Source organism: Protopterus annectens, chromosome 12.part0 (assembly GCF_019279795.1).
Source record: "Protopterus annectens isolate FY-2018-M chromosome 12.part0, PAN1.0, whole genome shotgun sequence".
NCBI classification, from domain to species: Eukaryota; Metazoa; Chordata; order Ceratodontiformes; family Protopteridae; genus Protopterus; species Protopterus annectens.
In genome coordinates this window covers 1,358,950,325-1,358,965,952 of record NC_056746.1, presented here as the reverse complement: position 1 = coordinate 1,358,965,952, position 15,628 = coordinate 1,358,950,325, and the positions used below count along the sequence as shown (strand labels likewise).

The 15,628-nt window shown below is 38.3% G+C and overlaps 1 protein-coding gene across 1 annotated transcript in view; it reads right to left on the bottom strand.

The window, feature by feature from the left end:
- RBBP8NL (RBBP8 N-terminal like) overlaps window positions 1-15,628 on the bottom strand; it is a 345,060-nt gene that overhangs the window by 165,178 nt on the left and 164,254 nt on the right. Inside the window, exon 6 of the mRNA XM_044090408.1 lies at window positions 15,474-15,549. Coding sequence (XP_043946343.1) covers window positions 15,474-15,549 — 76 coding nt within the window. The remainder of the gene's footprint in view (window positions 1-15,473; window positions 15,550-15,628) is intronic.

Sequence of the window (15,628 nt, the reverse complement as noted above, 5' to 3'; positions counted from 1 at the left end):
AGCATGCTGATGATCTTAGGGCATATAAGGAAGTGCGATTTGGGGATTTACGAATGTTGCTGACTGTTTATTGGGTAAAGTTAACACAAAATGAATCTGCAGGTATAACAGCTATGTCTTTAGGGGCAAAGTGGATTATGACATTTTGGATTAGTTCAGAACACTTCTGGGTGTTATTTCTTAGTTTTCTGACATAATTAAAGAAGGATTTATAATTATTCTTGACTTCAGAGTTTATTTTCAGTTTGTGTTTTACTTTAATCTTCCTGAAGGTCATTTTTAGTTCTCCACTGATCTTTTGAATATAATTTTTAATGGGGATAGATTTAGATTTGTTAATTAAGAAGTTTTTTTTTGGCTTTTGCTATGATGCTTATTTCTACTGGTGGAACACCAAGATGTTTTTTATTATTATTTTTTTATATTTAATTTAAGCGAGGATTGCTAGATCTATATATATATTTTTTAGGTGGGAATATAATTCCATTGTAAAGAAACTGAAGCTACATGGAGACTGGTGATATGACAAGTAAATTTCAAGAACTTATCATAGACTTTGAGTAGGCTTGTCTGTTTGAAGTACTTAAATTCAAATTTGTATTTGTATACTATTGGGGTAACTGAATCTGTAAAAGAGAAAGTCAGTAATCTGTGGTCAGAGTTGACCACGGATATAGATTCTACAGTAGTGGTGCATGCGGGGTTGTGCTTTTAAGGGCGGTGTCTAGGTATTCTACCGTCTAGTGGGGTGGCTTACTATTTGCACTTGGGGGAATTATCAGTTATCAAGTCCAGGAATCTTTGGGCATAACCAGCTTTTGAGGTATAGTTAAACTAGTCTTTTGATGGACATTTGAAATCTCCCATTATAAAAATATGCTTCATTGAAATAATTGAGTACATTTAAGAATTTCTCATTGTCATCAAGGGACATGGAAAATGTGCTATAATAGAATAGGAATTTATAGTTTGTTTTTTTATGGGAAGCTGAAGTTCAGAGAGTTTAGTTTGTGTGTACTGGGCAATCTGCGTAGAAATGGCATGTTTTTTAACAAATATAGAAACACCTATTCAGTTTCCCTCAGGTCTGAATACATGGTAAACTTAGCTAAGGAGGGAGTGTTATCTTTATAGTGAAACCAAACCTTAGTCATGACACAGACATGGATGTGTTCAAGGTGCAGGACTGCCTGAAGATCACGTGATTTATTTTTGAAATTTCTGGTATTGAGAAGATCAGCTTTCACGTGGACATGATTTGAATTTTCTGTCATTTTATCTGTGATGTTTGGGTGTCTAGTAGCTAGGCTCTCTGTAAATAAAGGACTATGGGGACAATAAGGGCTTAGGCCATATGCAGAAGCCTTGGAATGACAGTTACAAGCCATCTCGTATGAAGCGGGTAGCTTGTCTACAGTTTCATCTTAGGCTGACGCATACTGAATCCCATGACAATGACACCAACTACTTAATCAGCTGTTTTTATTTTTTTATTTTATTTTGCTTTTGTTTACTGAGTTTAATCAAAAGTTGTTGCACTGACAAACCAAGAACCAAACCAAACAAATGAAAAACATGAGTGGAGATCCAGGTGCCCAAAAAGACCAGTACCAACAGTGGAGAAATATCACAAAATGATTTATCAAAATCAACAAGCAGCAAAAATAACAAGTGATAGCAGTTTAGTGCTTTCGTCTAGGTAAAGACTTCTTCAGAGCTGCTAGTACATCCACTATTTCACTTAAATACTCACAAAATCAACACGTGATCAAACCGACCAATGGAACACCAGTGTCGGCTTTTAAAAAATTGTGTGAAAAACTATGTTAAAATCCAAGATACAAGCATGATAATACATGCATACAATACCAATAGAATTCACTAATGAATAACAGCATTATACGAATACAAATATATGTTAAACTCAAGAATGTAAATTAAAATGAGTTATGTGCAAACTCCAGAACATTTAAACCACATTGTATCTGTAATAAGCACCCCTCAAGACTCTTTAACTTGAGAATGGGGGTGATGGAATTACTTTCATTAAGGCTTGGGGGAGATAAGCATCACATGTAAGAATCCATTTGAGTGATTATTACAGATACAATGTGGTTTAAATGTTCTGGAGTTTGCACATAACTCATTTTAATTTACATTCTTGAGTTTAACATATATTTGTATTCGTATAATGCTGTTATTCATTAGTGAATTATATTGGTATTGTATGCATGTATTATCATGCTTGTATCTTGGATTTTAACATAGTTTTTCACACAATTTTTTAAAAGCCGACACTGGTGTTCCATTGGTCGGTTTGATCACGTGTTGATTTTGTGAGTATTTAAGTGAAATAGTGGATGTACTAGCAGTTCTGAAGAAGTCTTTACCAAGACGAAAGTGCTAAACTGCTATCACTTGCTATTTTTGCTGCTTGTTGATATTGCTAAATTGTTTGGTGATATTTCTCAGCTGTTGGTACTGGTCTTTTTGGGCACCTGGATCTCCACTCAAGCTTTTCATTTGTTTAGTCAACACATTGCAAACATTTTTAAACAAGCATTCAATGATAAACATGAGCAGGCATTAAGTAATATACATTAACAATCACACATTGATTTGCTAATTAGGTTACATTTATATGAAATAAAAGTAACTATCACAGTATGAAAGACACTTATGTACTAGTCAGTGCTGAACATTGGGCATTTGAGAAGGTGTATTAGTGGGTTTGTCAGATAGACAATAGATCATGTGATTAGTGCTTAGAAATTCAAAGAAATGGAGGTGAGGGAAGGAACTAGGTAGAGCAGAAAATATTAATATTGTATTTAAGAGTTGGGATATAAAGCAGTTTCATAGATAATTTTATATATAGCTATCTTAAGGTTTATATTAGAAGTACAGAAATGGGGGTGAATAGAGTCACAAAACTATGTATATGGCTGGAAGATGCTAGTAAAACTATTCAGGCATTAGTGAATACATGTTCTGGGCCATATGATTCTGAATGAAGAGAAACAGTTTGACAGTATGGCAAAGCTAAAGTTAACAGTGACATTTATCCTGGAGATGTACGTCTATCAAATTGATAGATTATGTTTTAGTTGTGTTTTAAATGAGTTTGCATTTAGAATCAATTTCAGTGCTGGTGAGATGTGGTTCCATATTTTAGCTATACTATTTGAATATAGGGAGTAATCTGGAGTATTAGATAATTTGGTCATAGTCATTATTGATTTCTCTCTGGAGTGTAAATTTCTATTCAGGGAGAAGTGTTGCATTAAGTTGTCAAGGGCTGGGCAATTTTCTGGCTTATAAGAGAAAATTGTGTATTGTAGTTAACTGAGAAAGAGCTTTAGGTGATGTGCTAGTTTTAACCAACTTAACTCCCTGTGATCTAGACTGTGGTGTGTTCTGTTGTTATAGTTTACTGTAAATTTGGCTATTTTATTGTAACATTGCTCAAGTTTGGATAGTTGCGAGACTTGGAGGTTACAGAAGATTGGGGCAACATAGAGGAGAGATGGCTGTAAGAAAGTTGATCCTATATGTCTTCTGGCTATGTCGGTAACGTAGGTCTTTATTGTGTATAACGTACCTATTTTTAACTACACGTGATACATGTTGGTTGACTACCAAATGGACACCTGTGATGGCACCCAGCAATTTTTGCGTTTTGCCTGTTATTATGGTGTTGCTGGTAGAGAGGATAGTGAGTGGTGTTGTTCTGGTAGAGTTGTGTTTTGGGGTAAAGAGCAGTAATTTATTTTAGGGTTTAGTAGTAGTAGTTGTGAATTGTTTAGCCATGTTTGAGTCAATAAGAAGGATTGTTGTGCTAGGTAGATTACTGAAGCCAATTATATTTTTTTGTACTTGAGCATAATTCTGGATGAAGGAAGATTCCACTCAGTACTACAGTCTTTCCTGCATTTGCACATGCATTGTGAGATCTTAACCTGTCTCTCTGCATGTTCCCCAGGGTTGAGCACCTCAAGTCATTCACACCAACATAGGTTACCCCGTAGGTTTTATTATTATTTGTCTAATGTGAAGGACTGAAGAGCCATCATTATATCATGGAGTCTGCTGCCAGGGAGACAACCAGCTAATCATTGCAAAATTGACATCAGATGGTTTGTTTTGTTGAAAAAGGTGGACTCATATACAGACTTACCTCTTTATCATCCCGAGTTCAAAAAGCTATAAAGGGGAAATGTCTAATGGTTGTTATTACAAATAACATAAATACTGTGACAGTGCACTTAGCTATTGAATCCCCCCCCTTTTATAATGAAAACAACAACTCAGATTTGACAAATGCTGCTTGATATGACTTGCCATTTGGACCAAACTATGTTCTGATATAGAAAAACATACTGCAACTGGATTCCTCAGGAGACTGGCAAAGAGACCACCATATCTCAAAACTATATCCGCTATGAGATACTAAAATGTGTTTCCTTTTACATATAGCTTTTCACAGACTGAATAGCAGTGAAGGCAGATCATTGTGTTTTGTAATTTTTCTGCAGTAGTACAGAGGTTTTATTGCTTTTTTTTATTCGTATATAGGCTCAGCATTGTTTATGTTTAAAAGTGTTTTTGTATTAATTTCCTTATAGTTTTAGTGATGTTCAAGTTTTTGAAATGTTTATAGTCTTTCTGATTCTAGAAAATAATTGGAAGTGACAAGAATGAATCTGCTGATGTTGTTGATAATATACTGTTTGAGAAAATTAGGTTTAACTGTGCTATTATTAAAAAAGTACTTCTCAGGTAAGAATCTGTGTCTAGCATTCTGTCTATATGTCTGTATTGCAGTCCTGCATTTCTTCAAGGACCATTTGACTGCAGTTTAACTGCCTGAACATAACCAGATGAATTTACTGTTTGTGTAAGACAGTAATGCCCTATTTTGGGGCATTTATTCATTCTCTGCTGTCGTGCAGCCCTCAAGTTAAGTTGGGGGTGGATGGTGGTTGGGAAAACACAGAGTAGGTTGCCCCCGACAAAAGCTTTTTTTTATACAGTTAGTACACATGTAAGCCATGTGATCAATGAGTTTGTTTCCACTGTGATCATGTTTTTATCATGCAAAGTTGAGAAGCTTATCTACCTATAATTAAACCTCAATTGTGGTCCATGGATATTCAAATCAATGATGATAGTGTACATATTCCATAAATAGTTAACATTGTGCTAAATGCTGTTAGCTGCTTAATACTTTCACTGTAATGGATGGATATGCTAACTAGAAAACAATTCCATTTCAGAATAAAGAGGAAGTACTGTAATAAAATGAGATATTATGTGAATAGAGATTAAACTTCCTTTGAACCCATTTCAGGCAGTATACAGTAACAAATGCACTATTTAAATACATGCCTGATGGGAGAGATGTGCCTTCCAGATATAACCAATATGATAAACAGAATGAAGGAATACAGTGCTTATAACACCGTGTTTGTAGAAATATCATTTTGTAGCAGTATAAAACATACAAGACGATATTATTGGTTGTAGAACATAATGCTGCTGATGGCAGAAGCTCAGAAGACTGTGTGTGTTTTATTGCAGTAGCAAAGTACTTTGATCCATGCTCCTAAATCTGATACTACAGTGCAGCCCTGAGGGGGACAGTTCCTCAGATGAGGTATTAAAGGACAATTACATCTGAAACACATAATTTACCAGCCGCATTGTGTATTTTTCTCCCATCAAAATGATCCACACAGTACTGCATGCTAACAAAGCACAACTTAGCCTTCTGTCTACTTCTACTGCATTTCTGTGCTGTTTAGATTAATCAGAGTACCATATTAGGGTTGCATGAACTCAAACAATGCTTTATTTAGGAATTTATCTTATAGCTCTTTTCAGTGTCTTCAAATTTTACATTTTTGGCCCAAAACGTGCACACTGAAAAGCATTTGTAACCCTTCCTTTTTGCCCTCCAGCTGTGGTCACAAATCTAAATGTGGACGTGCACAGCTCTTACTGTGTGGTATCAGCCAAAGCTGAGAGACCAGATGAGATTAGAATTACAGGAAAATTGGTATTCCAGGCAGACACAAATAATAAGTAGAGGGAAAAATCCTTCCAGGCAAGTATTAATCCTTAGAAAAAGCAAGGTCATTTAAATGATGCATCAAAATGAAGACAAAAAGACTAACATAATTTGTTTAAAAAATGACAAAAAAAAAACACACATGCAGAAAGTATCATTAGAATAATAAAAGTTTTAGTACCCGTTCATCCAGAAATTCTGAAAACAAGCAGCAATACTAAGTAACAACATAAGCTAAATTGGCAGAAAAGCCTAATGGATGGTCAATCTAGTGCCATTTTCTGTGAACACAGAGTGCACTCTGCAAAAGAAAATGCTTAGCCCAAGAAACAATGTCAGTAAGAGTGCCTGTCAGGATGTTTTTGGGAGAAAGAGACAATTAAAAATAAAAACAACTAGTTATGGTACAACAGGGGCATCTACTCCAGGTACCAGATGTCCGAACTGGCAGTAGCTCACTGTTGTATGAATATTAAATTTGCTTATACGTAACACTTTAGTACATAATCTCATTTGAACTTTACCAATCAGAACACATATAAAGACAATACATAGATTTTTTAAGCCAGGAAGCATAGATCTAAATTTTAATTTTAAAAATAGCAGGATTCATACTTTACTCAGTGTATCTTGGAAATTTTAATTTCTAATAAACTGCAGAAAGATTTTGCAGCATTGTTTTGTTTTCTTTCAAGGCATACTAGCATAGAGGTAACTTACAGTAGGATGCAACATACCAGCATAGAGGTAACTTACAGTAGGATGTAACATGCCAGCATAAGGTAACTTACAGTAGGATGTAACATACCAGCATAAGGTAACTTACAGTAGGATGTAACATACCAGCATAGAGGTGACTTACAGTAGGATGTAACATGCCAGCATAGAGGTAACTTACAGTAGGACGTAACATGCCAGCATAGAGGTAACTTACAGTAGGATGTAACATGCCAGCATAAGGTAACTTACAGTAGGATGTAACATACCAGCATAGAAGTAACTTACAGTAAGATGCAACATGCCAGCATAAGGTAATTTACAGTAGGATGTAACATACTAGCATGGAGGTAGCTTACAGCAGGATGTAACATGCCAGTATAAGGTAACATACAGTAGGAGGTAACACGTCAGCATAGAGGTAACTTACAGTGGGATGTAACATGCCAGCATAAGATAATTTACAGTAGGATGTAACATACCAGCATAGAGGCAACGTACAGTAGGAGGTAACATGCCAGTATAGAGGTAACTTACAGTAGGATGCAACATACCAGCATAAGGTAACTTACAGTAGGAGGTAACACGCCAACATAGAGGTAACTTACAGTAGGATATAACATGCCAGCATAGAGGTAACTTACAGTAGAAGGTAACATGCTAGCATAGAGGTAACTTACAGTAGGAGGTAACATGCCAGCATAAGGTAACTTACAGTAGGATGTAACATACCAGCATAGAAGTAATTTACAGTAAGATGCAACATGCCAGCATAAGGTAACTTACAGTAGGATGTAACATACTAGCATGGAGGTAACTTACAGCAGGATGTAACATGCCAGCATAAGGTAACATACAGTAGGAGGTAACACGTCAGCATAGAGGTAACTTACAGTGGGATGTAACATGCCAGCATAAGGTAACTTACAGTAGGATATAACATACCAGCATAGAGGCAACTTACAGTAGGAGGTAACATGCCAGTATAGAGGTAACTTACAGTAGGATGCAACATACCAGCATAAGGTAACTTACAGTAGGAGGTAACACGCCAGCATAGAGGTAACTTACAGTAGGATATAACATGCCAGCATAGAGGTAACTTACAGTAGAAGGTAACATGCTAGCATAGAGGTAACTTACAGTAGGAGGTAACATGCCAGCATACAGGTAACTTACAGTAGGAGGTAACATGCTAGCATAAGATAACTTACAGTAGGAGGTAACATGCCAGCATAAGGTAACATACAGTAGGAGGTAACATGCCAGCATAGAGATACCTTACAGTAGGATGTAACATACTAGCATAAGGTAATATACAGTAGGAGGTAACATTCCAGCATAGAAGTAACTTACAGTAGGAGGTAACATGCCAGCATAAGGTAACTTACAGTAGGAGGTAACATGCCAGCATAAGGTAACATACAGTAGGAGGTAACATGCCAGCATAGAGATAGCTTACAGTAGGATGTAACATACTAGCATAAGGTAATATACAGTAGGAGGTAACATTCCTGCATAGAAGTAACTTACAGTAGGAGGTAACATGCCAGCATAAGGTAACTTACAGTAGGTGGTAACATTCCAGCATAGAGGTAACTTACAGTAGGATGTAACATGCCAGCATAAGGTAACTTACAGTAGGACATATTATGCCAGCATAGAAGTAACTTACAGTAGGAGGTAACATGCCAGCATAGAGGTAACCTACAGTAGGATGTAACATACCAGCATAAGGTAACATACAACAGGAGGTAACATTCCACCATAGAGGTAACTTACAGAAGGAGGTAACAGGCCAGCATAAGGTAACTTACAGTAGGAGGCAACATGTCAGCATAGAGGTAACTTACAGTAGCAGGTAACATGCCAGCATAAGGTAACTTACAGTAGGAGGTAACCTTGCAGCATAGAGGTAACTTACAGTAGGATGTAACATACCAGCATAAGGTAACATACAGTAGGAGGTAACATTCCAGCATAGAGGTAACTTACAGTAGGAGGTAACATGCCAGCATAAGGTAACTTACAGTAAGAGGTAACATGCCAGCATAAGGTAACTTACAGAAGGAAGTAACATGCTAGCATAAGGTAACTTGCAGTAGGAGGTAACAAACCAGCACAGAGGTAACGTATAGTAGGATGTAACATTCCAGCATAGAGGTAACTTACAGTAAGCTGTAACATGCAAACATAGAGGTAACTTACAGTAGAATGCAACATGCCACCATAGAGGTAACTTACAGTAGGAGGTAACACGTCAGCATAGAGGTAACTTACAGTAGGATATAACATGCCAGCATAGAGGTAACTTACAGTAGAAGGTAACATGCTAGCATAGAGGTAACTTACAGTAGGAGGTAACATGCCAGCATACAGGTAACTTACAGTAGGAGGTAACATGCTAGCATAAGATAACTTACAGTAGGAGGTAACATGCCAGCATAAGGTAACATACAGTAGGAGGTAACATGCCAGCATAGAGATACCTTACAGTAGGATGTAACATACTAGCATAAGGTAATATACAGTAGGAGGTAACATTCCAGCATAGAAGTAACTTACAGTAGGAGGTAACATACCAGCATAAGGTAACATGCAATAGGAGGTAACATTCCAGCATAGAGGTAACTTACAGTAAGAGGTAACATGCCAGCATAAGGTAACTTACAGTAGGAGGCAACATGGCAGCATAGAGGTAACTTACAGAAAGATGTAACATGCAAGCATAAGGTAACTTACAGTAGGATGTAACATGCCAGCATAAGGTAACTTACAGTAGGATGTAACATGCCAGCATAAGGTAACTTACAGTAGGATGTAACATGCAAGCATAAGGTAACTTACAGTAGGATGTAACATGCCAGCATAAGGTAACTTACAGTAGGATGTAACATGCCAGCATACAGGTAACTTACAGTAGGAGGTAACATGCTAGCATAAGATAACTTACAGTAGGAGGTAACATGCCAGCATAAGGTAACATACAGTAGGAGGTAACATGCCAGCATAGAGATACCTTACAGTAGGATGTAACATACTAGCATAAGGTAATATACAGTAGGAGGTAACATTCCAGCATAGAAGTAACTTACAGTAGGAGGTAACATGCCAGCATAAGGTAACTTACAGTAGGAGGTAACATGCCAGCATAAGGTAACATACAGTAGGAGGTAACATGCCAGCATAGAGATAGCTTACAGTAGGATGTAACATACTAGCATAAGGTAATATACAGTAGGAGGTAACATTCCTGCATAGAAGTAACTTACAGTAGGAGGTAACATGCCAGCATAAGGTAACTTACAGTAGGAGGTAACATTCCAGCATAGAGGTAACTTACAGTAGGATGTAACATGCCAGCATAAGGTAACTTACAGTAGGACATATTATGCCAGCATAGAGGTAACTTACAGTAGGAGGTAACATGCCAGCATAGAGGTAACCTACAGTAGGATGTAACATACCAGCATAAGGTAACATACAACAGGAGGTAACATTCCACCATAGAGGTAACTTACAGAAGGAGGTAACAGGCCAGCATAAGGTAACTTACAGTAGGAGGCAACATGTCAGCATAGAGGTAACTTACAGTAGCAGGTAACATGCCAGCATAAGGTAACTTACAGTAGGAGGTAACCTTGCAGCATAGAGGTAACTTACAGTAGGATGTAACATACCAGCATAAGGTAACATACAGTAGGAGGTAACATTCCAGCATAGAGGTAACTTACAGTAGGAGGTAACATGCCAGCATAAGGTAACTTACAGTAAGAGGTAACATGCCAGCATAAGGTAACTTACAGAAGGAAGTAACATGCTAGCATAAGGTAACTTGCAGTAGGAGGTAACAAACCAGCACAGAGGTAATGTATAGTAGGATATAACATTCCAGCATAGAGGTAACTTACAGTAGGCTGTAACATGCAAACATAGAGGTAACTTACAGTAGAATGCAACATGCCACCATAGAGGTAACTTACAGTAGGAGGTAACACGTCAGCATAGAGGTAACTTACAGTAGGTGGTAACATACCAGCATAAGGTAACATGCAATAGGAGGTAACATTCCAGCATAGAGGTAACTTACAGTAAGAGGTAACATGCCAGCATAAGGTAACTTACAGTAGGAGGCAACATGGCAGCATAGAGGTAACTTACAGAAAGATGTAACATGCAAGCATAAGGTAACTTACAGTAGGATGTAACATGCCAGCATAAGGTAACTTACAGTAGGATGTAACATGCAAGCATAAGGTAACTTACAGTAGGATGTAACATGCCAGCATAAGGTAACTTACAGTAGGATGTAACATGCCAGCATAAGGTAACTTACAGTAGGATGTAACATGCCAGCATAAGGTAACTTACAGTAGGATGTAACATGCCAGCATAAGGTAACTTACAGTAGGAGATAACTAGCCAGCATACTACCGGAAGGTAGAAGCAGCTGCAGATGTAAAACAGTAGGCACACATATGTGAAGTCACTGCAGTCCATGTGACACAGTAGATATGAAAAGATAGAGTATGCCACATGCTACTTTATATAGCCATTTGTTTCACCTTACAGCCTGTGGTTGATTTCTTATCCTCTTTCCCACTATTCACACTCTTTAAATATACATATTCCTGTATTCTAATGCCCCTTTCGGCAGTTCATGTTGTTTGTTGTCTCCAGACCTCTCAGCTGTATCTGTGTAGTAGGGACACCCCTGATGTTTGTCAAGGATTTGCTCCATTTATCCTAAAACTGGAAATATTTTGAGAATTTCTATGGTAATAGTACCAGCATTTAAAATCTTCTTGTCCTTTTGACTGCTCCCATTATGGGTCACTACAGCAGGTCATCAGTGAGCAGAATGAGTGGTAGTTGAGTTTTATGGTGTCAAGTTGCCACCTTGGTGCCCAACTGTCTTCAGAAGGTACACACGTGTGCACACTACACCTCGGGCCAATTTAAAATGTCAACATTTAAAATGAATCCCTAATTTGGGGCCTTTCCCTTAGATATTTTTTGCTTTGTTCCAAATTTTGTTAGTAAAAGTTGAGAGCTCTTTCCTGTCTTCTACGATTGCTATGAAGTGACATTTCTCCTGTCTGAGTTAAACATGGTCCCTTTCTCCTGACTGTTTCCCCCCTTTCTTTCCTGATGCTTCCATTCAAATTCATCCCCCTTGCCTTCATCTTCAGCATCTTGTGCACGTAATATATGTCTGCACTTTTCCTCTTTTCTTCCTCTCTGTATGTAATCATCTTCCTCATTCCTTGTGTCCCTCAGCCTATTCTATAATTTTGGTCAGCTTCCTTTACACAGCTTGTCTACCATAGCTGTCCTTCTCTCCCCCCTTACAAGACCTCCATACCTTCTTGCTGCATTCCCATTGAGTGCACATCAGTGCCTGCAGAACTTCAGGGTTGTACTGCACCTTTAATTACACCTGTTTTGTCTAATCACCCCCAAATAACATATATATACTTTTCCTGTTCTCTGTCCTCCTTAACATAACGTCCAGCTGATATCCCCTACGACGTTACACTTAGTGTGTACATTTTGCACTTATTGCTACTCTTTCCTTATTACCATTTCTCTGACCGCTTGTTTAACCATTTCGGTCTTTACATTTCCCACCACCATGGACTACAGCTGCAGTCATTGTGTTCTGTGATGATATTTGTGTTGTTCTCAGGACATTCTCTGATATTTTGACTTAAACACATAAAATGACACTAGCTTTAGCACTGCACCCTGCAGTCACTCGTCAAACTCTCAGTTCTTTCTCCAAATTAGTGTCCACCTAATTTATTACCCTGTGACCCATATCTATTAGTTTTGTCAGGAACTCCCCTGTGACACCAAGTTAGATGCTTTATTAATATCCAAATGCTATAATACTGGTACCCTTATTTCAAGCCCGTTGGTCACACAATCATAAAATTAAAACAGGGACTTGTTTGATGTGATATTTTGTTAGCAAATACAAGCTGGGTTTGGTCCTATAGGCCATTGTTCTCCAAATGCATTATCAATATATCCCTCATGATTTTCTTTACTTATACTGCATGTCACATAATTCCCTGGGTCACTCTCTGGATGCAGTAATTCCCTGGGTCACCCTATGGATGCAGTAATTCCCTGTGTCACATTCTGGGTGCAGTAATTCCCTGGGTCATTCTCTGGATTACAGTAATTCTGTGGGTCACTTTCTGGGTGCAGTAATTCCCTGAGTCACTCTCTGGATGCTGTAATTCCCTGGGTCAGTCTCTGGGTGCAGTAATTCCCTGGGTCACTTTCTGGATACAGTAATGCCCTGGGTCACTCTCTGGACACAGTAATTCCCTGGGTCACTCTCTGGGTGCAGTAATTCCCTGGGTCACTCTCTGGACACAGTAATCCCCTGGGTCACTCTCTGGACACAGTAATTCCCTGGGTCACTCTCTGGGTGCAGTAATTCCCTGGGTCACACTATAGATGCAGTAATTCCCTGGTTCACTCTCTGGACACAGTAATTCCCTGGGTCACTCTCTGGATACAGTAATTCCATTGGTCACTCTCTGGGTGCAGTAATTCCTTGGGTCACTCTATGGATGCAGTAATTCCCTGGGTCATTCTCTGGATACAGTAATTCCCTAGGTCACTCTCTGAATACAGTAATTCTCTGGGTCACTCTCTGGATACAGTAATTTCCTAGGTCACTCTCTGGATGCAGTAATTTCCTGGTTCAGTCTCTGGGTGCACTAATTCCCTGGTTCACTCTCTGGGTGCAGTAATTCCCTGGGTCACACTATAGGTGCAGTAATTCCCTGGGTCACTCTCTGGATGAGTAATTCCTTGGGTCACTCTATGGATGCAGTAATTTCCTAGGTCACTTTCTGGATGTAGTAATTCCCTAGTTCACTCTCTGGATGCAGTAATTCCCTGGGTCACTCTCTGGACACAGTAATTCCCTGGGTCACTCTCTGGGTGCAGTAATTCCCTGGGTCACTCTCTGGACACAGTAATCCCCTGGGTCACTCTCTGGACACAGTAATTCCCTGGGTCACTCTCTGGGTGCAGTAATTCCCTGGGTCACACTATAGATGCAGTAATTCCCTGGTTCACTCTCTGGACACAGTAATTCCCTGGGTCACTCTCTGGATACAGTAATTCCATGGGTCACTCTCTGGGTGCAGTAATTCCTTGGGTCACTCTATGGATGCAGTAATTCCCTGGGTCACTCTCTGGATACAGTAATTCCCTAGGTCACTCTCTGAATACAGTAATTCTCTGGGTCACTCTCTGGATACAGTAATTTTCCTAGGTCACTCTCTGGATGCAGTAATTTCCTGGTTTAGTCTCTGGGTGCACTAATTCCCTGGTTCATTCTCTGGGTGCAGTAATTCCCTGGGTCACACTATAGGTGCAGTAATTCCCTGGGTCACTCTCTGGATGAGTAATTCCTTGGGTCACTCTATGGATGCAGTAATTTCCTAGGTCACTTTCTGGATGTAGTAATTCCCTAGTTCACTCTCTGGATGCAGTAATTCCCTGGGTCATTCTCTGGGTGCAGTAATTCCCTGGGTTACTCTCTGGGTGTAGTAGTATCACAGTTGTTGCTCCTGAATTGTGATGCCCCACCCACTCCAGTTTTCAGTGACCTACTGCTGTGCAGTGTAATGGTCTTAACTTCAACACTATCACTTTGACATATTGATTTTCTCAGAAATGCAGAGGACTTTGAGTTTATTATATTAAGTAGAAGTGGGGTGAAGTATAGAGACCCCATTGTGGGTAGAGATATATCTTGCTTCTTGCATTTCATTAGGTAATGTTTTTTGAAAACACACACACACACACACACACACACACACACACACACACACACACACACACACACACACACACACACACACACACTGTTTGATGAACTTTATTCATAGTGATGTCATTAAAAGAAATAATTATCAGTTAACTATTAGAATGAATCCTACTCTACACGTGTAATGAGCTACTTCTGAAACATTTGTAGCTGGGCATTGCAAAAAAATTTGGATATGGAGAGCAATGCTCAATTTAAGAAATGCAAATTAATATTCTGACTTTTCTACCTTTGTTCATTAATTCATTATAAAATAAAATGCAGCCTGCTGTCAGAAGTGAAACCTGTGTATTAATGTTAAAACAACTTCTGTTACCAAAACATCTTAAGTTGCAACTTGTTGCTGTATCAGTGTCCTAACATTTAGTAACATTAATGAATATCAACGGTTCAATTTACTTTATGTTCTTAACTGGTCACTCATAGTGGGACTGTTTATTAGGCAGACTATATCACTCTGTGTCTGAGTCTTGTCACATAGTTCTTATTTTCAAAATACTCCAGGACATAACCTCAGGGTGATGTACTCATTGACAATGTAACAGCATGTAACTGTAATATTGTTACAATATAAAAATATCTGAGCCCGATTAAGCATCAGTATGTCATTACACTCTGTGAGAGTCCGATACAACACATATGCACACTTGCATAAGAAAAACTTGTTTAGATTGTATGAAGCGTCCTGCTGGTTAGAATACATTTAAAGCCGCACTAGCTGTAAGCTTTATAAATCAACAATATAGTTTAAAATATTTTCTGAATAACTAGATAATGAATAAACTAGTTTTGTAACAAATTATGGATATAAAATACCAAGAAGCCTACCCCAGCATGCTTTGTAGGTTTTTAATTTCTTCTAGTAATTTCTTCTTCTCTTCATTTAGTCCATTTACTTCGCTGGCTGTCAGACCAAGAAAAAAAAAAAACAGATATATTTATGTGTGTTTCTAGTTCAGCTAGTACACATAATTGTTATGAAT